The 23,236-nt window shown below is 47.6% G+C and overlaps 1 protein-coding gene across 1 annotated transcript in view; it reads right to left on the bottom strand.

The window, feature by feature from the left end:
- SLC9A1 (solute carrier family 9 member A1) overlaps window positions 1–21,927 on the bottom strand; it is a 148,691-nt gene extending 126,764 nt beyond the window's left edge. The window contains exon 1 of the mRNA XM_063954704.1: window positions 21,126–21,927. Coding sequence (XP_063810774.1) covers window positions 21,126–21,426 — 301 coding nt within the window. The 5' untranslated portion in view covers window positions 21,427–21,927. The remainder of the gene's footprint in view (window positions 1–21,125) is intronic.
- Window positions 21,928–23,236: the final 1,309 nt, after the last annotated feature.

Raw genomic sequence — 23,236 nt, 5'->3', positions numbered from 1 at the left:
AGGCAATATTTCCATATGCCGTTTAAAGTCCGCATCACCTGACCACTGTCGCGTCCATAATCCTCTTCTGGCAGAAATGGACAGCGCACTCACTCTTGAAGCCAGAGTGGAAATATCCCTCTGTGCATCACGCATATATAGAAATGCATCTTTTAAATGCTCTATAGTCAACAATATACTGTCCCTATCCAGGGAATCAATATTTTCAGTCAGGGAATCCGACCAAGCCACCCCAGCGCTGCACATCCAGGCTGAGGCGATTGCTGGTCGCAGTATAACACCAGTATGTGTGTATATACTTTTAAGGATATTCTCCAGTTTTCTGTCACCTGGTTCCTTGAGGGCGGCCGTATCAGGAGACGGTAACGCCACTTGTTTTGATAAGCGTGTGAGCGCTTTATCCACTCTAGGGGGTGTTTCCCAACGCGCCCTAACCTCTGGCGGGAAAGGGTATAATGCCAATAACTTTTTAGAAATTATCAGTTTTTTTATCGGGGGAAACCCACGCTTCATCACACACCTCATTTAATTCGTCTGATTCAGGAAAAACTACAGGTAGTTTTTTCACACCCCACATAATACCCTTTTTAGTGGTACTTGCAGTATCAGAAATGTTTAACACCTCTCTCATTGCCGTGATCATGTAACGTGTGGCCCTACTGGAAGTCACGTTTGTCTCCTCACCGTCGACACTGGAGTCAGTATCCGTGTCGACGTCAGTATCCACCACCTGAGGTAACGGCCTTTTTAGAGACCCTGATGGTTTTTGAGACGCCTGGACAGGGACTAGCTGATTAGTCGGCTGTCTCATGTCATCAACCGTCTTTTGTAAGGAGCTGACACTGTCACGTAAATCCTTCCATAAAGCCATCCACTCAGGTGTCGACTCCGTAGGGGGTGACATCTCTATTATAGGCAATTGCCCCGCCTCCACATCATTTTCCTCCTCATACATGTCGACACAAACGTACCGACACACAGCACACGCACAGGGAATGCTCTGATAGAGGACAGGACCCCACTAGCCCTTTGGGGAGACAGAGGGAGAGTATGCCAGCACACACCAGAGCGCTATATATAGATATAGGGACAACCTTATATAAGTGTTTCTCCCTTATAGCTGCTGTATTGTTAATAACCCGCCAATTAGTGCCCCCCTCTCTTTTTTACCCTGTTTCTGTAGTGCAGGACTGCAGGGGAGAGTCAGGGAGACGTCCTTCCAGCGGAGCTGTGAGGGAAAATGGCGCCTGTGTGCTGAGGAGATAGGCCGCCGAGAAGGGGGCGGAGCCTTTCTCCCGCTTTTTGTGAAAATCTGGCAGGGGTTAAAATTAATCCATATAGCCCAGGAGCTATATGTGATGTATTTTTAGCCAGCCAAGGTGTTTCTATTGCTGCTCAGGGCGCCCCCCCCTAGCGCCCTGCACCCTCAGTGACCGGAGTGTGAAGTGTGCTGAGAAGCAATGGCGCACAGCTGCAGTGCTGTGCGCTACCTTGTGGAAGACAGGATGTCTTCTGCCGCCGATTTGCCGGACTCTTCTTGCTTCTGGCTCTGTAAGGGGGCCGGCGGCGCGGCTCTGGGACCGAGCTCCAAGGCTGGGCCTGTGAGCGGTCCCTCTGGAGCTAATGGTGTCCAGTAGCCAAGAAGCCCAATCCACTCTGCACGCAGGTGAGTTCGCTTCTTCTCCCCTTAGTCCCTCGATGCAGTGAGCCTGTTGCCAGCAGGTCTCACTGAAAATAATAAACCTAAACTAAAACTTTCACTAAGAAGCTCAGGAGAGCCCCTAGTGTGCACCCTTCTCGTTCGGGCACAAAAATCTAACGGAGGCTTGGAGGAGGGTCATAGGGGGAGGAGCCAGTGCACACCAGGTAGTACTAAAGCTTTCTATTTGTGCCCAGTCTCCTGCGGAGCCGCTATTCCCCATGGTCCTTACGGAGTTCCCAGCATCCACTAGGACGTCAGAGAAAACATGGATATTGTGCGATAAAAATATTGGGGCGTTGCTTTATGGGGAAGGGGGCATGCCCACAGAATAGTACCAATTCACATTACATGGCACAGTAGTGTCCGATATTCACAATACAGTAGTACTCCTTACATACATTACACCACAGTAGAAGCCCTGATACACATAATGACAGGTAGAGCCCGCATTATGTCAGGTAAAGCATACCTAATGCCAGGTAGAGGACCTGATATACTTCCCGGTAAACCTTCAGTAGACAGTCTCACCCTGCCAGTGGGGACCCTTATAGAGAGGTTCTAGCATCTACCTTATAGAGAGCCTGCAGCATGGCCTGGGGGTGGGATCCTGGAGGAAGGGACTCGTGGACACTCGCTTAGGTTAGAGGAGAGGAGATTCCGCACAATGAGGCGTAAAGGCTTTTTCACGGTAAGGACAATACGTGTTTGGAATTCCCTGCCTGAGGGAGTTGTAATGGCGGACTCAGTCAACACCTTTAAGAATGGGTTAGATAAATTCCTAATGGATAAGGATATACAGGGTTATGGTGCGTAGTCGCGCACTATAGTTACTATAAAAAGAGGGATAAAACGCCAACGGCTGACATCAGCATCAGACAAAATTATAGACCAAAATAATCCTGCGTAGGAGACCACAAATAGGTTGACCTCGATGGACAAATTGTCTTTTTTCAACCTTAGATTCTAGGTTACTATGAAAGGTGCGACTAGGCTACAGGAACACATCTGCTTACCGCTCTTGACTGTCGTCCAAGAGCTGCCCGACGTCACTGGTCGTCATATCGCTCAGTGTGTATGCCCTGCCGTCGACCGCCCTGGGAGGGGAAATACTAGGCAACGTCGCTGAGAGAGCACGTCGCCTAGTGTATACCCACCTATAGTGTTCTAGCTTATTTGTTTTAGGGTTTAAAATAAATACCTACTCCTACTGGCAAGCCCGAAGAGTAGCATTTTAGGAGGTTTCACATGCAAACTGTGAACCACACAAACACTATTTAAACTCAGTATTTCATACCAATTGCAATTCATGTATATTCTAGGTTAGTCAAACAACTGCACACAAAGAAATGCAATAACCTTGAAAGTACCTAGGTTACAATGATCTTGGAAATGCAAAACTTAAATACGGACAATAAAACACTGGCATAATACAGCGTGGCACATGTGTGAGACAATTGGCCAACCCTTAAACCAGTGGTTCACAAACTTTTTTGAATCACAGCGCCCAAGAGTATCAGAATTATTTTTTTATAGTACCCCTAGGGAAAAAGTGTAACTAAGAAATGTAGAAAGATATTAAAGTAAGTAAATTGTGTTTTTATGTCATCCTTAGGTTCAATTGTGGTGAGGGACAAGATTCGCTTCTGTTTGCCCACATATTTTATGATTTGCAGTCACCAGCACTGGGTTTGCCTATTATATTGACTATAGATAATCTGAATAACTGAATTGGTCCTAGACCACCAAGTTGTGGCACCCCTGTAAGTGACCCAAGGAACACCAGGGTGCCATGGCACACAGTCATAAGAATCACTGCCTTAAACAAAAAGTGTGCTGCTAATTTCTAATGCATTCTGAGAAACCGTAAAGTATGCACTCATATGCCGGCTCAGTTCTCGATTCGCAGGGACACCCCATACAATTAGCACAGCATAAAGTGCAAGCATGGTTTCAAAAGGTCACTTCCGCCTGTGTGTTTCAACCTCCAGTGTCCAGCTGCTGGACGATTGTCGGATGTCCTCGGTGGGATCCGGTCTGAAGATCGACATGGTTTCTAGGTCGACATGTCAACATGAGTTTTTCATATTTGTTTTCTTTTTTTGAACTTTTTCATACTTAACGATCCACGCGGACTACGAATGGGAATAGTAACCTGTGCAGAGCGCAGCGGTAGCAGAGCGAGGCACCTTGCCACGGTGCGCTAATTGGGCTTCCTAGTCACTGTACAGAGAAAACTACACCAAAAAAAAAAAAACACATGAAAAACTCATGTGAACCTTTTGACCTGTTGACCTAGAACATGTCGACCTAGAAACCCTGTCGACCTAGACACTGTCGATCTAATGATCCACACCCATCCTCGGTTACCCTGAAGCGAGGTGAACAGCATGTTGGGTACTCCTGACGTTTTCAGACCACGCTTGGACTATTTGCTGTGCTAATTGTATGGATTGTCCCTGCGAGCCGGTATAAATTTACGGACCAGCTGGCCTGATTTCAAACGCCACACTACAGGACTACCATGCATTTCTAAACTATTATAAGGTGTCCCAAATCACCCTATTACAGGGAGTGGCAAAAGTGTAACTATCTGATGTTCTAGATACTTTATGCACTGAAAACTGCATGCAGCTATCGCTTACTGAACTAACTGACCTCTTTAACAGAACAGAACTGTGGCAATTTTATCTTTAAAAAGGAGGCAATATTAACCCTAACTAGGGGGCCAGTATTGGGTTTAATTATCTGAGAGACACTAACTAAAGAACTTGATGTGGACGGTACACACATTTTGAACAGACCTTCCTGCATGAGCTTTTATATTACCAACTAATGACTCATTGTTTTATTATATGCTTGCATATCTGACTAAGGAAAGACAGTCACACTAATTATATGTTTTAGCATACATATTATTGTATGTATATTGTTTGTATCAATTTGATGTGGTAACAAAGATACATTTTATTTCCATAACATTGTATGAGCCTGTGTGTTTTCCCCTAATGGAACAATTATTTGTAAACAATTTCAAATATAGAACAGACCCGAGCGCAGTGAATTAGTGATATTGCAATCTATGGGGGAAATTTACTAAGGTGGGAGATTTTTAGAACTAGTGATGTTGCCCATAGCAACCAATCAGATTATATCTATTATCTGCTAGAAGCAGCTAGATAAATGGTAAGTAGAATCTGATTGGTTGCCATGGGCAACATCACCAGTTCTAAAAATCTCCCACCTTAGTAAATTTACCCCTTTGAAGAATTTTTTTTTTTTTTTTTTTTTCATCAGGTGTAGCTGGCTACTCTCCCTCTTTTTACATTGTCCAATATATTTATGAAATACTATACCTACCAGTAAATTCTTTTCTCGTAGTCCATAAGGGATATTGGGGGAATCTAGTACAGTGGGGTATAGACGGGGGTCCAAAGGAGCAGTTGCACTTTTACATTTCTTCAACTGAGTGTGCTGGTTCCTCCCCTCTATGCCCCATCCCACAGGCAGTTATAGGTAAAACAGTGCCCGAAGGAGAAAAGACATACTTGAGAGAAGGAACATAAGGAGTGGTGAGATTTACACACCAGCACACCACAACATAAAACGACCAGCAACAAAACAGCGACAGCTGAACAGGTAACCATATAAAAGAGAACCTGCAGAAAAGTCAACGCATTTTCTCTAGCATCCATAAAGGATATTGGGGGTATCTAGTACGATGGGGACGTCGCAAAGCTTCCACAACGGGCGGGAATGTGCAGAGACATCTGCAGCACTGCCTGCCCAAACTGGGAATCCTCTTGGGCCAGGGTATTAAACCTGTAAAACTTTACAAAAAAAAAAAAAAAAAAAAAAAGTGTTCTTCCCGACCAGGTAGCAGCTCGGTATAGTTGCAAGGCCGAGACTCCACGGGAAGCCGCCCAGGAAGAGCCCACCGATCTTGTAGAGTGGGCCTTCAGAGACTTAGGAACAGGTAAAGGCTGCCAAAACATAGGCCTGTTGGATAGTAAGTCTAAGCCAATGAGCAATGGACTGTTTTGAAGTCCTTTTTCTGCGCATCATATAGCACGAACAAGTTATCAGTCTCTGATCCAAGACGTTCTCTTTTTTTTTTTTTTATTCAGTAATTTTTTATTGATAGTGTTTTACATATACAAAAAAAAAAAAAAAAAACATACAGCAGCTAAACCTAGCTCAACAAACCGGTCAAGTACAAAAAATAGTATATCAAAAACATCAATGACATTGGATTTATAGTATATCTGTTAAACAAGATATGACATGTAGCAGGCAACATATCGCATATATATAGTCAATACAACAATAAGGAGTCATTTCTAAAGCCTCCATGCTTCCCGCATCGCCCCAGAGCAAACAGGCATAATATCACATTCCGTATTAGCTACAGTATACATTACACAGGATACCTTCCCCTTTCCATCACGTCCCACCCACTCCAAGGGCTGACGTATTCCATCTATCCCATTTATTAGAGTATTTAACCAGCATGTCACTAGATCTAAACATTGTTCGTTCATGGCCAGAAACCTCGTTGACTAGAGCCCGCCAATGAGATATATTGAATAATTCAGGGGAGAACCATTTTCTGGCTATCAAGACTTTTGCCAGAGTGGTTAAGCATAGTACATAACGATATATGACCAGAGAATGCGTCTCTTTAAGGTCTAACCCGAACAGGCACAATCTAGAGTTCATTACTGGTAATGATGGTTCTGTAAGGACAATACCATTCCAAACTGCAGCTCAAAATGGTGCCAACCTTGGGCATGACCATAGGTGCCAAAAGCCAGCACCCTCCCCCATTGCACTTCGGACGGCAGGTATCAGAGCGAAGATGTGCACTATACAACATTACTGGGGTACGATATGTTCTATGTAAGGTATAAAAATATACCTGCTGATATTGAACACACGGGGTGGTATAACGAATGGATCCCAAAATCTGTATCCATTGTTCATTGGAGAGATCGCCAATATTACCTTCCCATTTAAGTTTCAAGGGGTCAAACAGATGAGAATGAACCTGCACATTCAATGTGGCATAAATCAGAGATATGTGTCCCCTGGACCCCAACGAAGGAGCAATTTCTTGACTGGAGACACCGATATAGTTAAGGGGGCCGTACCCAGCTGCGCCTGCAGTGCATGACGTAGCTGGAGGTAGTGAAAAAAAGCAGTATTAGCAACAGCATAGTCGCCACGTAGCCGCTCAAATGATTTAAGAATACCATTATCATAAAGCTGAGCAAATGTTGTAACTCCCATCCGCCACCATAAAGTATTCGAGGATAGGGGCAGTAGCTCCCTATAAGAGGCATTAAACCACAGGGGTGTATCAGTATCAATGTCTTGCCAGTCAAAAAAGGTGTGCGCCAATCGCCAGACCAGAAGAGCCTGTCTAAGAATAGGGGGAAGACCAGAGAGTAGAGCCAGATAGCAAAAATGAAGTAGAGAGAGAGGAGACTCCACCCACTCGGCATAGAACCACAACAATGTGTCCCCACCTGCATCCAGGAGCCAACAAGAAAGGTAAACCAGCTGAGAGGCCAAGTAGTATAGTCTCAAATTAGAGCGGCCAAGTCCTCCATCTAACTTGGACTTAACCAGGGCCTTCATAGCCACCCTAGGCGCCCCGCCTCCCCAAACAAAAGAGTTCATTACGCTGTCAATAGAGGAAAAAACTTTAGGTATGTACACAGGAGAATGTTGCAGCACATACAGATACCTGGGTTGGATAGACATTTTAAATAAATCAATACGGCCCATCACAGTGACAGGAAGCTTCTTCCACAGGTGAGCCTTCTTTTTAAAATTACGTGTTACAGGCTCCACATTTAACGCAACATAGTCCTGCGGACAAGGAGAGATCCAAATCCCCAAATATTTAAACTGGAGGGTCCACTGCAGCGGGCAAGAGGAGTCCGTCACATCAGGGAGAACACCAGATATGGGGTAGATATTGGACTTGTTCCAATGTATCTGTAAACCAGAATAAGTTCCAAAATGATTAACAACTACAACATAGTGAGTAACGAATTCTCAGAATCTTTAAGAAATAAAAGCATATCGTCAGCATATAGTGCGATAGTATCAACATGGCTCCCAACCTTAATGCCTACAATGTCCGGGGACATACGTATGCAACTAGCTAGCGGTTCAATGGCAAGGGCAAAGAGGGCCGGAGAGAGTGGGCAGACCTGCCTCGTACCCCTCTCCAGTGAAAAGGGTCGTGACACATGACCATTGACTGAAACACGAGCAGCCGGGGAAGAATAGAGCAACTGGACCCACCGAACAAATTTAGGACCGAACGCAAATTTATGAAGCACTTCCCACAGGAACCCCCATTCTACCGAGTCAAAGGCCTTGGCAGCATCCAGGGACACCACCACTGCCCCAGCCTCGGACCTATCCCCCCTCTCTGCAGATGGCAAAAGAGTCTTCGGAGGTTCTGTACCGTAGGCTTCCCTGGCATAAAACCCGTTTGGTCACAGTGGACAATAGATGTAACAACTTTATTTAAACGAACAGCTAAAATTTTAGCCAAAATTTTTACATCTGTAGATAATAGGGAGATAGGGCGATAGGAGTCCGGGGAGGTGGGGTCCTTACCCGGCTTAAGAATTACTATTATAGCCTCAGACATCGAGGGGGGCAAAGAACCATAGTCAAACAAAGTGTTAAATAGTTCAACCAAAGAAGGGGTATAGAATTCTTTAAAGCGTTTGTACAATTCAATGGGTATTCCGTCACATCCGGGAGCCTTATTATTGGGGAATGATGCTATAGCAGCATCTAATTCCTCAGTGGTGAATGGCGAATCCAAATATTAAACAGATTCCGGAGACGGTTGGGGCAATTGTATATGGGAGAGATAGTCTCTAAGTTGATCCATTGTATAAGACACTTTAGACCCATACAGCGAAGAGTAGTAATCAAGAAATGCTTCAGTAATATCAGGGCACGAGTACTTCATAACACCCTGGGGATCACACACCTGTTGGACAGAAATACTACCCCTCTCTTCCCTAGATAGGAAGGCGAGATAACTACCCCCAATCTCCGCCTGTGAGTATAGAGAATGCTTGGAGAACAATAACCGACGCTTGGATTTATCTAAAAGAAACGTCGTCCACTCCCGTCTGGCCATCTCCCAGCTAGCATGCAAGGAGGGGGACTTGTGCAAAATATAGTCAGCTTCTAATTGACAACAAATTTTTTCAAGGCGGGATTCCTCTTCCCATAGCAGCACCCTTTTAATAAGGGAGCCACGGATAGAGGCTTTAAATGCATCATGCTTAACAGTAGGGGTAGGGCAGGAGGCGTTAAAATCCTGGAAGTCTCGCCAGTCAGCAAGTAAATCAGCTCCATCACCCATTAAGGACAGCCAGAATGGGTTAAGTTTCCAAAACAAGACCCCCTGGGGAGACAAAGGATCTAAGACCAATAAGACAGGTGAATGGTCGGAAATCCCTCTGGGTAAGTATTTAATCTGAGTTACCTTAGGGGTCAAATCTGGTGATATGAGGGCCAGGTCAATACGGGAGAATGTATTAAAAGTAGCCGAATAGCAGGAGTATTGGCTCTAATGGGGAAACTGGACCCTCCAAATATCAATTAATCCCAATTCAGTAGTTAAATTAGAGAAGGGGGTAGGAGAAGGAAATGATAGAACAGTATGGGTGCTCTCTCTCCACCTATCTAAGAATAAGTCCATTACACTATTATAGTCACCAATACAGATGGTGGGAGTAGATGGTGACAATGCAACAAACGACATAGCTTGTCGCAAACATCATTATTGTAAGGGGGGGGGGGGGGAAGACATATACTGCAAGAATATGTAGAAGGGTGGAGTTAACGAAGGCTCTAAGAAAAACAAAGTAACCATACTGATCCACCTGACTATGATCTAAATGAAAATTTACAGATTTTCTGATAAGTACAGAGACCCTCCTGGCATTTTGTGAAAAGGTAGAATGAAACAGCCATCCCACCCACGGTTTTTTCAGGGCCATCGTCTTAACACCAACCAAATGAGTCTCCGAAAAGCAAATAATATCCGCCTTATATTTTTTAGCTTGCGACAGGACCAATGCTCTCTTTATTTTATTGTTAAGGCCCCTCACGTTCCAGCCGAGTAGGTGAAGCCCCTCAGATGCTACCAACATTGAAAGACGTTAGACTGGAAAACAGGAGAAAAGAAGAGAAAAGGTGAAATGACACAATGACAGAGAATACCTCATCAGAGCACATGTAGATCAGAGCAGCAGGCGTACAAATACGCAAAATAGAGGAAGAGAAAAAGTTCGGAGCAATCGAGAAACAAGGATGCCAGAACACATCCACCATGACTATAACGATACATTGCAGCCTTAAATCACCAGCAGTACTTGACCATAACAAAAAATACCAATATTTAAGCAAAAAAAACAATAAACCAGCAACAACCCAACCACCCCCCACCCTGTACATCAATCAGGAACCTAGATATACCTATATCCCCAACCAAACTTCCCGTTACCTAAACTAAAAAAAAAACTAAATAGTAAAGGTCGTAAAAAGGGAACAGTTAGGAGTACACCCCCCCAACTACTATATCACAGCAAGGGCTCCCTGTAAAGGAGAGTGGCCCCCGGTAAAAAGACATACAAATAAACCTTCACATACAATAGTCAACCATATGAACTCTCACATAATGAAAAAAAAAAAAAAAAGAAGAAAAACCTGAGAGAGAAAAAAACCCACAGAATAAACTGGCGGTACAATAGGAGCTCCATTCAGCGAGGTGCTGATCCAGCCAAGCCTCGGCCTCTCTCGGAGAGTTGAAGAAATGGGTAGAGCCCTCATATATCACCCGCAGTCTGGCAGGGAACAGCATTGAATACTGAATCTGCCTGTCCCTCAGCTTTCGTTTGACCTGAAGAAATTGGGACCTGGATTTCTGTACGTCCATAGCAAAGTCAGGGAAAACAGACACAGAGTGGTTATCAAACTGCAACGGACTGTGCAACCTGGCCAGGCGGAGAATGGCATCCCGATCCTTGAAGTGGAGCATGCGGGCAATAAAGGTGCGCGCTGGCGCACCGGGAGGGGGGGCCTGAAAGGGTAAACGACGTGCGCGCTCCACCGCGAATTGCGTACTAAAATCATCTTTTTTAAACACACTGAGTAGCCAGTCCTCCAAGAATTTTTCTGGATGTGTACCTTCAGCTCGCTCAGGCAGCTCCACAAAGCGTACGTTATTTCTTCGTAAGCGGCCCTCCATATCCGACAACTTGGTTTTAATAGCAGCCATCTGGGATGAAAGATCAGCGACACTATCCTTGAGTGGTGCAGTCACATCTTCAATGTCAGCGACACGTTGCTCTACACCCCCCACACGCTCACGCAGCCTTTGCATGTCATGACGAATAATTGAGGTATCAGCCTGAACCTGGCCGATCTTGTCCATTACCCTCGTCTCAGACGTATTGAAGGCTTGCAGAATTTGCTGTGTGGATTGCATAACATCAGTAACAGAGGTTTCCTCCGAAGCGTGCTGCGGTGAGTGAGGCGGTGTAGCCTGGGTACGCGGGGGTGTCGGCCCGCATGGATTTCTAGCAAATCTTTCCAAGCGCGCAGCAGTGGCAGCAGCATTGCCGGTTTTTCCCATACTACTGCAGGAGGAATAATAGCTCTAGGAAAAAAAGAGTAAATAAGCACAAAGAGAGTGGCAAAGTCTTATATAGTGAAGCTTGGAGTACAGTAGCTGCTTCAGGGAATTAAGAAACACAAAATGCACCCCTGAGTGTGATCAAACAGGATCCAAGATAAACAGGGCACAGTCAGTATTCATAGAAGGCAGTGCAGCACATCAGAATTGTAATCCAAATATGTTGAGAGAGACTCAGGCAACCAGCCCAATGCAGGGCCCAGGCATAAACATATATACTGCAGCACACTGGGTGGGAAGCAGCAGGCCTCTGTAATTGCCAGCAGCAGTTAATAATGGAGCATGTGTCCCAGCACCACAGAGAGGGGAGGGGAGAGTACCTTGTGCAGGGAGAGGTCACAAGCAGGGCAGAAGGCGCTGCTGCGAGCCGGGGAGGTCCCTCCACAATGTCCAAATCTCTGCAGATACAAGGCGCACAGCGGCGCCAGACGTCTCAGGGGGTGCAGGAGAGGTTCACACAGCAGCAGATGAGTGTGAATTCCAAAAACACCGGGGTTAAGGATGGGTTCAAGGATGAAGAATAGGGAGCTACAGCAGCCTGCTGCTTACTCCATGCTGTGCCAGGCCACGCCCCCCCACCCCACCCCCGAGACGTTCTCTTGACATAGATCTTCAAGGCTCACACAGCATCCAATGCCTCCAGAGGAGCAGAAGTGTCAGAACTTGACGGAACCACAATAGGCTGATTCAAGTGGAACGCAGAGACAACCTTAGTCACGAACTGCTGCCTAGTCCTGAGCTCTGCTCTGTCCTCATAAAAGACCAAGTAAAGGATTTTACACGATAAGGCCCCCAATTCTGAGACATGCCTAGCAGAAGCCAGGGCCAATAACATCACAGTCTTCCACCGTCAGAGGTTCAAACCAGGACTGTAGAAATTCCAAACACGACATTCAAATACCAGGGTGCCGTGGGTGGCACAAAAAGGGGGTTGAATGTGAAGCACCCCCTGCAAGAAGGTCTGAACTTCTGGCAATACCCCAATTTCTTCTGGAAGAAAACTGAGGGGGCTGAAATCTGGACCTTAATGGAACCCAGACGTAAGCCCTTATCCACACCAGCTTGCAGGAAACGTCCAAAGTGAAACTCCGCAGGCAGATACATGCGTTCCTCGCACCAAGAGATATCTCCTCCAGATATTAGCATAGTGTTTTGACGTCACAGGTTTCCTGGCATGAACCACGGTAGCAATAACATTTTTGTAAAGGCCCTTGTGAGCTAGGATGTTCCGATCAATCGCCAAACGAAGTCGCTATAAGTCCGGGTATACGAACGGTCCTTGTTGAAGACCTCTTCTCAGTGGTAGAGGTCAAGGGTCTTTGATGGACATGTGCAGAAGATTCATGCACCATGCCCTCCGAGGCCAATCCAGGGCATTAGAAGTGCCTGGACTCCGATTCCAGATTCGCTTGAGCAACCTTGGGAGCAATGGAATCGGAGGAAACAGGTAAACCAGCCGATAAGGCCAAGGCGACGTCAGTACATCTACTGTCCTCGCCTGAAGGTCCCTGGATTGAGAGCAATACCAGCGAAGCTCCTTGTTGAGTCGAGAAGCCATCATGTCTATCTGTGGGCAGCCCCACCGGTTGATGATTTGCTAAAAACACCTGATGGTGAAGCCCCCACTCTCCTGACGAGTCAGGAAGTCCACTTCCCAGTTGTCTACTCCCGGAATGAACATTGCGGACATTGCTCTTGCATTTCTTTTTGCCCAGAGGAGTATCCTTGACACCTCTTGTATGCAAGCTCTGCTTTTTGTCCCTCCTTGTCGATGGACAACGCTACAGCAGTGACATATATCGTATCAGACTGAACCTGGATTGCGTGATCCTTGAGCAGAGGAGAGGCCTGAAGTAGAGCATTGTAGATCACCCGAAGTTCCAGAATATTAATCGGAAAGAAGGCTTTCGTGGGCTGACCAGCTGCCCTGGAACTGCGCCCCTTGGGTGACAGCTCCTCATCCTCGTAGACTCGCATCTGTCGTGAGAAGGGTCCAATCCTGAATCTCGAAACTCAGGCCTTCCAGTAGATTGGAGGACTGTAGCCACCACAGGAGTGAAATCCTGGCCTGAGGCGACAGCCGAATTTACCGATGCATTTGTAGATGTGATCTGGACCACTTGCTCAGGAGGTCCAGTTGAAATGTTCTGGCATGGAACCTCCCATATTGGATCGCCTCGTATGAGGTGACCATTTTTCCCAACAATCTTATGCAAAGATGGATGGACACTTGAGTAGGTCAGAGCACCATGCGGACCATCTCCGGCCTTGTCCTCTGGTAGGAACACCTTCTGGGCCACAGTATCCAGCAACATCCCCAGGAACAGGAGCCTCTGAGTTGGCTCCAGGTGGGACTTCTGTAAATTGAGCATCCACCCATGGTCTGACAGAAGATGTAAGGTGCGGTCGATATGGAGCAATAAAAGCTCCCTGGATCTTGCTTTTAAATCAGAAGATTGTCCAGGTAAGGGACAACATTGACCCCCTGGACCCGGAGTTGGAACATCATCTCCGCCATCACCTTCGTGAGCACCCTCAGAGCCGTGGACAGGCCGAAGGGTAGCGCCTGGAACTCGTAGTGATCGTTCAGCAGGTCAAACCTCAGGTAAGCCTCATCGGTGGCCAAATTGGGATATGGAGATAGGAGTCTTTGATATCGAGGGAGACCATGAACTCCAGTTCTTCCAGACCCGCAATCACCGCTCGCAAGGATTCCATCTTGAAAACCTTTAGGTAAGGGTTCAAGGATTTTAGATTCAAAATGGGCCTTATCGAACCGTCCGGTTTCGGTACCACGAACAGGTTGGAGTTGTTGCAGCGGCATCCTCCAAAGCTGGTAAGCTTGATTTTAAAAATCGTTGGGGAGGAGCACTGTCGAACTCCAGTTTGTAGCCCTGAGAAATGAAGTCCTTAACCCAGGTATCCTGGCAGGCATTTTTCCAGATGTGGATGAAGTGATGCGGCCGAGCTCCCACCTCGAGATCCCCTTGGGGTGGGTGGGCACAGTCATGTTGAGGGACTTAGTGGAAGCCGCACCGATGCTCTTCTGAGAAATGGCGATCGCTGGTTTTCTGGTCTTACCTCTGGTGCCTCTAGCCGCGTTGTAGGCACCTCTGGCCCCAAGATCTAAATCTGTTATACTGAAAGGACTGGGTAGACGGCCCCGGATAGGAATGCCTAGCCAGTGGGGCCCCAGAAGGGAGAAACGTGGATTTCCCCATAGTAACTTTAGAAATCCACATATCCAAATCAACCTTGAAGAAACATTCCCCCGAAAAGCGGAGAGAATCAACACTGAGCTTAGATTTTGTGTCCGCTATCCACTGATGCAACCACAAAGCCCTGAGCACCGACACTGCCATAGCAGTGGTCCTAGCATTAATATTGCCCATCTCCTTGAGAGAGTCACACAGGACACGTGCAGTGTCCTGAACGTGCTTCAGAAGAGTCACTTTAGTGAACAGGGGCATATCCCCCGGGAGGCCCTCCTGAATCTGATTAGCCCAGGTATGAATGGCATGAACCTGCTATGACCGGTCTGAGACATAGCCGCTGCTATGTAGATAGATTTCAGTGTAGTCTCTATCTTCCTATCCCTAGGGTCTTTCATGGTGAAAGAGCCCAGGTCCAGCAGTACCACCTTTTTGGAGAGGCGCAAGACTGATACATCTACAGCCGGGGGTTCTTCTCAGAATTTTTTGCCTTTAGAAGCAAGTGGGAAAGTGTGCAAAAACCGTTTGGACACTTGGTATTTTTTATCTGGATTTTTCCAGGTTAACTTAAATAGGTAATCTAACTCTGCAGAATCAGGGAAAGGGACACTGGGCTTGTTCTGTGTGAAAAAAAAAAAAAAAGGACTGCTGTGTCGCAGTGTCTTCTAGAGGGCGTTTTAACACGTCCCGTATTGCTAAAATGAAGGGTTCTATACCCTGTGCAGAAGGGGAATCACCAGTAACAGGTTCCAATTCCTCCCCCTCATCTAGTATTTCCTCATCTGAATCTTAGTGTAAAGCAAGCAACCCACGTTTTTGTGGTCCTGATTTAGAGAGGGGAGACTGCTCTGCCCTTGCAGCCAGGTCTGCAACAGCCTGCTGCAATTGTTGAGTTTTTTTGAGCATTAGCAGTGAGCCGAGATGACATATCGGACATGTTTTTTATGGCACCTAGCCAGGAAAGCTCTTGACCAGGGGTGGGCAATTATTTCAGCTGGGGGGCCACTTAACACTTTCCAGTGACTATTCGAGAGCCGCACAAAAATATATTGTATAAATACAGATATATCTATCACCCCCCCAGTGCATATAACACTAAACACCTATCATCACCCCCCCCCAGTGCATATAACACTCACTACAATTTACACCTGTCATCATCCCCCACCATCCCTGAATAGAACACTATACACCTGTCATCTAGTGTTCACTCTAAGCTTCTTTCGTAGGGCGCTGCGCCCTGCCCCTTTTCTGAGTGACAGAAAGCTCCCTGCCCATTTGTGCCCGCCCTGCTAATCACCAAAGGACTGCCTTCTCCCCGCGCCAGCGCTGTCACTTCTCCCCCCGCCGCACTGTTTCTCCTCCCCCCGCCGCGCTGATAGCTCTCAGTTGAAGGTGGAGACAGGGTCAGCGGGGAGGAGCAGCCAATCAGAGCCTGCGGTGTCTCCCGCCAGTCCTCCAGCATGGTTTGAAATTCCCCCTCACCACGGAGCTGCGTGACCACGGCCATTCCCCCTCACCACGCCGACCTGGGCTCCGCCGTCAGCATCAAGAGACTGGACCCGCTGACCCGGCACAGCGCCCTCCTCCGCAATGGTGAGTGCTGCTCTGCATCTGCCCGTCCTCTCCTCTCTCCCTGGGGCAGCGTGTACAACGCGCGCTCTCTCCCTGGGGCAGCGTGTACAACGCGCGCTCTCTCCCTGGGGCAGCGTGTACAACGTGCGCTCTCTCCCTGGGGCAGCGTGTACAACGTGCTCTATCTGGCGCAATATGTATAACGTTCTCTACCTGTCGCAGTGTGTATAGGAGGTTCTACCTGGTGCAATGTGTATTAGGTGCATTACTGTGTGGTGTAATGTGAATTGCCACTATTATGCGGCCACGCCCCTTCCCCACGAAACAACGCCCCTACATTTTTGCTGCGCGCCTCCGGCACGCACTGTCCATGCTTTAACCTGTTGGAATGAGAGCACCAAGCATTATAGTATGTACCTAATTTTGCCCTTCTAACTTCAAAATATGCCCTCCCAAATATAAAATGTGCCCTCCCTGTTATCAGCACCCTGCCCTAAAAAAATCCTAGAGTGAACACTATCATCCCTCTTCCATATACATATGCTATCACCCCCTCCCCCCATTATTTTATCATCCAGGTCAGGTGGTCCACACACACCACAGCCAGGAATTTGGTGAATGCTGCTGACAGACAGCGCTGGGGGTGAGTGGATACTGGATGCCTCCAGGCTCCTCCTGTGATGCGTTACGTGACGCGACTAGGATCTCCTCAGCAGCTCCGGTGGCGTGCAGGTACTACAGCGTAATGACAAGCGTCTGAGCCGGTTGTTGTTGCGCACTGGTGGGCAGCGGGCCGGATTGGGTCATTGCCGAATCCGGCCCGCGGGCCGTATTTTCCCACCCCTACTCCTGACCCTCCCTCCTCAGTCCCCTCACCGAGCTGTGAGGACTGACTACATTGTACACATGATCGTGAACTAGACGTAGTAGGAGAGAATCTGCTGTGACATACACTGCATAATTGGTGTTTTAGCATGTTTACAGTAAACAGCACTTACATACACAAGTCATACAACAGCAAGCCTAACCTTAATGTATGCGAGAGGGAGACAGAGAGGAGGGAACACCACACCCAAGCGAAACAGCCCCAGTAAGGATGCAAGCTGATATATCACGGTGAAACCAGTGTTTTGGCCTTTTCAGGTGTACAATATCAGCTCTCCCCCTTTGCTACACCCCTGTACCAGTTTTCCTGCGTATCCCGAGTGTCTAGAGGAGCTGTGTGTGCCTGCTGCTGCAGCTGTAAGCAGAGGAAGGCGCAAAAAACGCCACTGGTCCCACTCCGAGGAAGCTCCGCCCCCTGTAATGGCACCGGAGTTTCAGTAATCTTTATACTGCCAAAAGTCTCAACATGAGTATAAAAAAATCACCCAAGTGCTAGTTTTACCCACCGCTGCCAGTGTACACAGGGGGGCTATAGTGGGTGTCCCCCCCCCCCCCGGAGGGTCCATTATGCCACCCTTGCGATCTGCGCACCATGAACCGGGGAAGCCACCCTAGCGGGGCACACAGTTTGTGCTCACCACTGATGTCACCTTCAGGCTATTGTTAGGGGTGCGCAGCGATTGTGACCGCAAAGGCGCAGTGCCCCGATGTACAAGCAGCTCTCAGGACGGTGGTCCTGCAGCGGGGAAGTGGCTCTGACACGTCGCAAGGCCGGTGTGTCTCTCCCCCCCCCCCCCCCCAAACTCCGACGGTGCAGGTATGCCGTTGCCCTAACAGCGTACCGAAAATAAAGATTTAAAATAAACTGAAAAAAACTCTGGAGCTACAGAGTGTGCATCCTCTCCTGAGGGCACTTTTTTCTAAACTGTCTGTGGGACGGGGCATAGAGGGGAGGAGCCAGCACACCCAGTTGAAGAAATTTAAAGTGCACTGGCTCCTTTGGACCCCGTCTATACCCCGTCGTACTGGATTCCTCCAATATCCCTTATGGATGCTAGAGAAATAAAAGGATGCATGCGTTGCCAGAATACTTTGTCAAGCAGCATAGGTGAGAACTATACTTTAGCAAATATTTTACAATAGCAACTTAAGAAATAAGAAAGGAGTATGTGTACAAAGCAGTACTTGCAATGATTTATGAACACAGTAAATTAGGACATGCATGTATCAAATTAAACGTTTTTAACATCAATCCCATTATCAGCAATAAACTTCTGCAAAGGTTAGACATTTCAGAGTGTAAAAGGTTTTAGGACCTATGGAAACAGAATTTGACAGATTAAAACCACTCCCCTTTTTTACCTTTTGGTAACCCCAACCCTATTTAATCCTTTAGGGCTAAAACACACTACCCGGCTTTTGCCGGCCGGGAAAAAGCCGGACGGCTTTTTCCCGTGCCGGCATTGTAGTTAACAGTGTGAGGGCTAGGGTCCCTTCACACTGCACGGCCCCGGCCCGGCTGCCGGGTTGCAGCCGGGTCTCACCACTGGAAGGTCCGGCGGCCGCCGGGCCGTCTTTGGAGCCAGTAAACCATGTGTGTGAAGGGGAGCTTTCACACACAACGGTTTTTTCTGAAGCCGTGTCTGATGCTGCGCATGCGCACAGCATCACACACGGCTCAAAGCCGTCATGTGTGACAGACACTGCCGGTTTCTCCCGGATGGCACAAAGCCGGACAAAGTTTGTCCGGCTTTTTGCCATCCGGGAAAAACCGGAGTGTGTGTTACAGCCCTTAGGGTCCCTTCACACTGCACGGCCCCGGCCCGGCTGCCGGGTTGCAGCTGGGTCTCACCACTGGAAGGTCCGGCTGCCGAGCGGCCGCCGGGCTGTCTTTGCAGCCAGTGGACCGTGTGTGTGAAGGGGAGCTTTCACACACAACGGTTTTTTCTGAAGCCGTGTCTGATGCTGCGCATGCGCACAGCATCACACACGGCTCAAAGCCGTCCTGTGTGACAGACTCTGCCGGTTTCTCCCGGATGGCAAAAAGCCGGACAAAGTTTGTCCGGCTTTTTGCCATCCGGGAAAAACCGGAGTGTGTTACAGCCCTAACTCTTTGTAAGGATATAGACAGACATGCACACACTCAGGTGCGGCACTCCACTTCAATAATTACTGACTCCAAGCAGTGATGTCATCAACATTTTGGTACTTTAATACAGTCTTCTGGATATCCAGACCGTTGATATTATCACTGCTTGCAGTCAGTAATTATTGAAGTGGAGTGCCTGAGGATGTCTGTATACTGCAATCCTGGTATTGTTATATAATTTAATTACTACATTTAGTATACATATATAAGCACAATCATGTATGGCACTCCTACAATAGTCACAAAAATAAGCAGACCCACTAACAGAGTTATACTCAACATTTCAAGATTGGGATCATTTCATCAGGAATCAGTCCAAACCATGAAACGTCAATGTAACCCTCTGTTGAGAAGTCTGTTTATTTCTATGACTACTGTACAGGAGTGCTACCCGTGACTGTATACTGGAAAAGCACACATAATGGACTGTTACAGAAGAGGCTCAGCTGAGAAATGTCCTCTGCATAAGATGGTCACTAATATAGAAACTATAAAAACTACGAGTCCAGTCTGAAGGTGGGTACACACTAGGCAGTGTGCTCAGTGAGTGGCATTGCCCAGTGTTTCCCCTCATGGGCTGGGCCATACACACTGTGCGATATCACTAATTATATTGCAGTCATGTCATGCCACAGCCAGCTGGAGCATGGAGCTTTGGACGAGGAGTCCAAATTGAGCTGCATGCACGGCCATACCAAGGATCGTTAATAACCCGCATCGCTCGTCAGTGGCAGCATACACACTGGGCAATATAGTAAACTATATCAGTCAGGAGGGAGTAAATGAGTGATATAGGGGCAGATTTATTAAGCCTGGTGAAGTGATAAAGTGGAAGGTGATAACGCACCAGCCAATCAGCTCCTAACTTCCATGTTACAGGATGGGTTTGAAAAATGACAATTAGGAGTTGATTGGCTGGTGCGTTATCACCTTCCACTTTGGGGTCTATTCATGCAGCAGTGAAAAGCCCTGTTTTGCGTTAAACAGGGCTTTTCTCTGCTTACCGCAATTCACAGAGCCGGTTACCGTGGAGAAGTCTCTGACTTCTCCAGCGGTACCCCCGCTCTGTGCCTGAATCGCATCACCATACCTTTGTATGGTGAGTGCAATTCATGAAGGTGTGGAAAGCTCTGCTTCTGCATGGAGTTCAGGTTCGCCATCTGAGGACGGCGTAACCTGAACTGTAGTGCGGAGACGTCAGGGAAGTTCAATGCTTCCCTGATCGCTGCTCGGCACCTCGCGCTGGCTCCACCCCCCAACCTCCCAGCAACCACTGCGGCCTGCCGGGAGGTCATCAAGCTGCGCATGCGCAAAGGGACCCGCCGCTGGACTCCGCGCATCGCAGGAGGGACCACTGGAGAAGACCTCACCGCAGGAGCCCCAGACACCGCAGCGCATCGTCGGAAGGGTGAGTATACATGAATTGCTACTTATCACAGCTATACATCGCATCGAAGAGATGCGATGTATAGTGATAAGTAGCAATTATGTTTTCGTTTTCTACATGAATAGACCCCTTTATCACTTCACCAGGCTTAATAATTCTGCCCCATAGTTCACTATATTGCTACATGTGTACCGACCTTTAGAGTGTGTGGTGGTTCAGGTTCAGCCCATGGGACCCCCCTGTGTTATCATAACTAAACTGCCACAGAACATCATTACATTGTCCAAAACTGGGGTCCCATGTTCTGAACTTAACTGCCTCCATAGTGTATTCTATTGTGGGATATTTACATGATCGCAATCTCCCTGGTGAAGAGCTGACCGGTAATACTGCACTGTCTCAACCATGCAGCAATAATTCCCTATTTGGCTGCCCACGAATGCCATAGGCGTCAGTGCCAGGCACAGGCTGCCACTTACCCATCTTCATCAGGCACGCCAGGAGAATCCAAAGAGCGATCTCAAAGGGGGCGCGGACGTGTCCGTAATCCAGGTCCAACACCGGGAACAGTTTGCGCCTGGAATGGTTCTTATGGTCACCAGCGTGGTGCGGGTCAGGGGTGACCCCAGGGGACCCCATAAAATCCTGGGTGAATCCATGCACCTCGGGAGCAGAGTTGGAGGCAGAACTGGCATCAGGTGAAAGCCCATGTCCCAGGGAGAGGATGAGAAAGACATACAGCGCCCACCTGCACCCAGGCAGATCCGGGAAAACTCTCATTGTGATGGCAGCAAGAAGAGCACCACCCGCCTGCCCGATGCTGTACCCTGCACTGCTCACTACACCGGCTTCACGCACCGCACAGCGCCGGCTCCCCCGCACCCTGTACCCGGCACATACTGCGCTAGATCATACAGAGAAGACACAGCACACCCCGGGCCGCACGGCTTCACGTGTGCAGGCTGGCTGCCTGTGTGTAATGTACATGCTTCATTCCGGGAGCGCACCCAGGAAGGCGAGCGTATGCCGGGTGTGCGGCAGACAGGAACACACACCCCGCCCGGCCTCTGCTCTCTATGGGAAGTAACTGTATGATCCGGAGGTTACTGCACCCGCCTGCCAGGAGGAAGCCGGTGCATGTATGAGAGCATTAAGGTTACATGTGTGTGCGCGCGGATGTTCTCGGGACACAGCACCTTGCGCTCCCTGCTCCGCAGCCGCCGACCTACTACTATTCCCCACCTTACTTGGCGGCTTATGCTGGTGGTTATCACTTTATTTCAACAGCAAACGAGAGGAAGCCCGATACTAGAAGGTACCTGAGTGGGCGATTACTGTAAAGGCCGGGTAGCGCCACCTGGTGGAGTGGAGGCGCAAAGAATCTAATCATCTTCCCTTAAATTCTCTTTACGGCAAAGTATATTATTATTACATTTTATTTATAGGGTGCCACAAGTGTTTTACAGCGCCATACATATGAACACTGCATACATTATATACATACATACATTAGAACACTACAGGCAGGGGCGGATTGGGAACAAAAAGCGGCCCTGGAAAAATTTGTACTAGTGGCCCCACTTGGTCAGCACCAGAGGTGTAAGGTCTAGCCATGGGCCATGGCAGCAGCACCCTCCCCCCAAGACTTTCCAGATAGTGGACATGTCCAGCATCAAGGGGGAAGTTAAAAGGAAATAAAGTTAAATATTATGAGCACATTATATAATACACCTTTAGAATTTAGGAAACTATATCATTCTTTAGAAAGATATATTTTCTTGCTTATTACACCAACCGTATCCCAATCACTATTCACTCAATCTTATATGTCAGCCAAGCAGGCAGACAGAGCATACACTAGATCATCTGCAATCACAGGCTAAGTGGCAAAGTAATTTTCATATATGCAAATTATTTTGCATCTTATTCATTTTGTCTATAAATAGGACCACATGTCCTCAAACAAAACAGGCCCCACGGGTGCGTCGGCCCACCGGGGATCTTCCCTGTAAGCCCTATGGCCAATCCGCCTCTGACTACAGGGTACACGGAACGTAACATTACAGTAACAGAAAAACTAAGAAAGAGCACAGGTAACAATTAGCAACACATTACTCAGTACACACACATGAAAGAAAGCAAAGGAGTAGTTGTCATACTACTGGGGGCAGGCAGCCACTGGAAGAGACAAGAGTTGGGTATCTGCACACTCGATATATATTATCAATATTGTGAATGTATGTGAACCATCATCACATCATCACTTGTTTGGACCCCTTTTCCCTTTATATCAGACAATGCTTGATGTGTAAGGGGGTGCTGTCAATTACAGTTTATAGGCGATCGGGTTGAGAGGAAAAGTAAGGAGGAACTGTATGGTTGACGCACTAGAAAAGATTACTTTATCTTAAAACTTAACCTTTATTGAATATACATGAATGCTACAGCCCTACACCTCTAAATAGAATATCTTAAATAGAGGAGTGATTTCAAGCGGGTCTGATAAAATGAAATACAGACTACCGCACGAGGCTGGAAATATATGTGGTGGTTATTAAAACTAGGGACTACTATATCCCTTAATGATCCA

Source organism: Pseudophryne corroboree, chromosome 2 (genome assembly GCF_028390025.1).
Source record: "Pseudophryne corroboree isolate aPseCor3 chromosome 2, aPseCor3.hap2, whole genome shotgun sequence".
Classification (NCBI taxonomy): Eukaryota; Metazoa; Chordata; class Amphibia; order Anura; family Myobatrachidae; genus Pseudophryne; species Pseudophryne corroboree.
The sequence above is the reverse complement of the archived record's forward strand: the minus strand, read 5'-3'. Positions and strand labels throughout refer to the sequence as shown.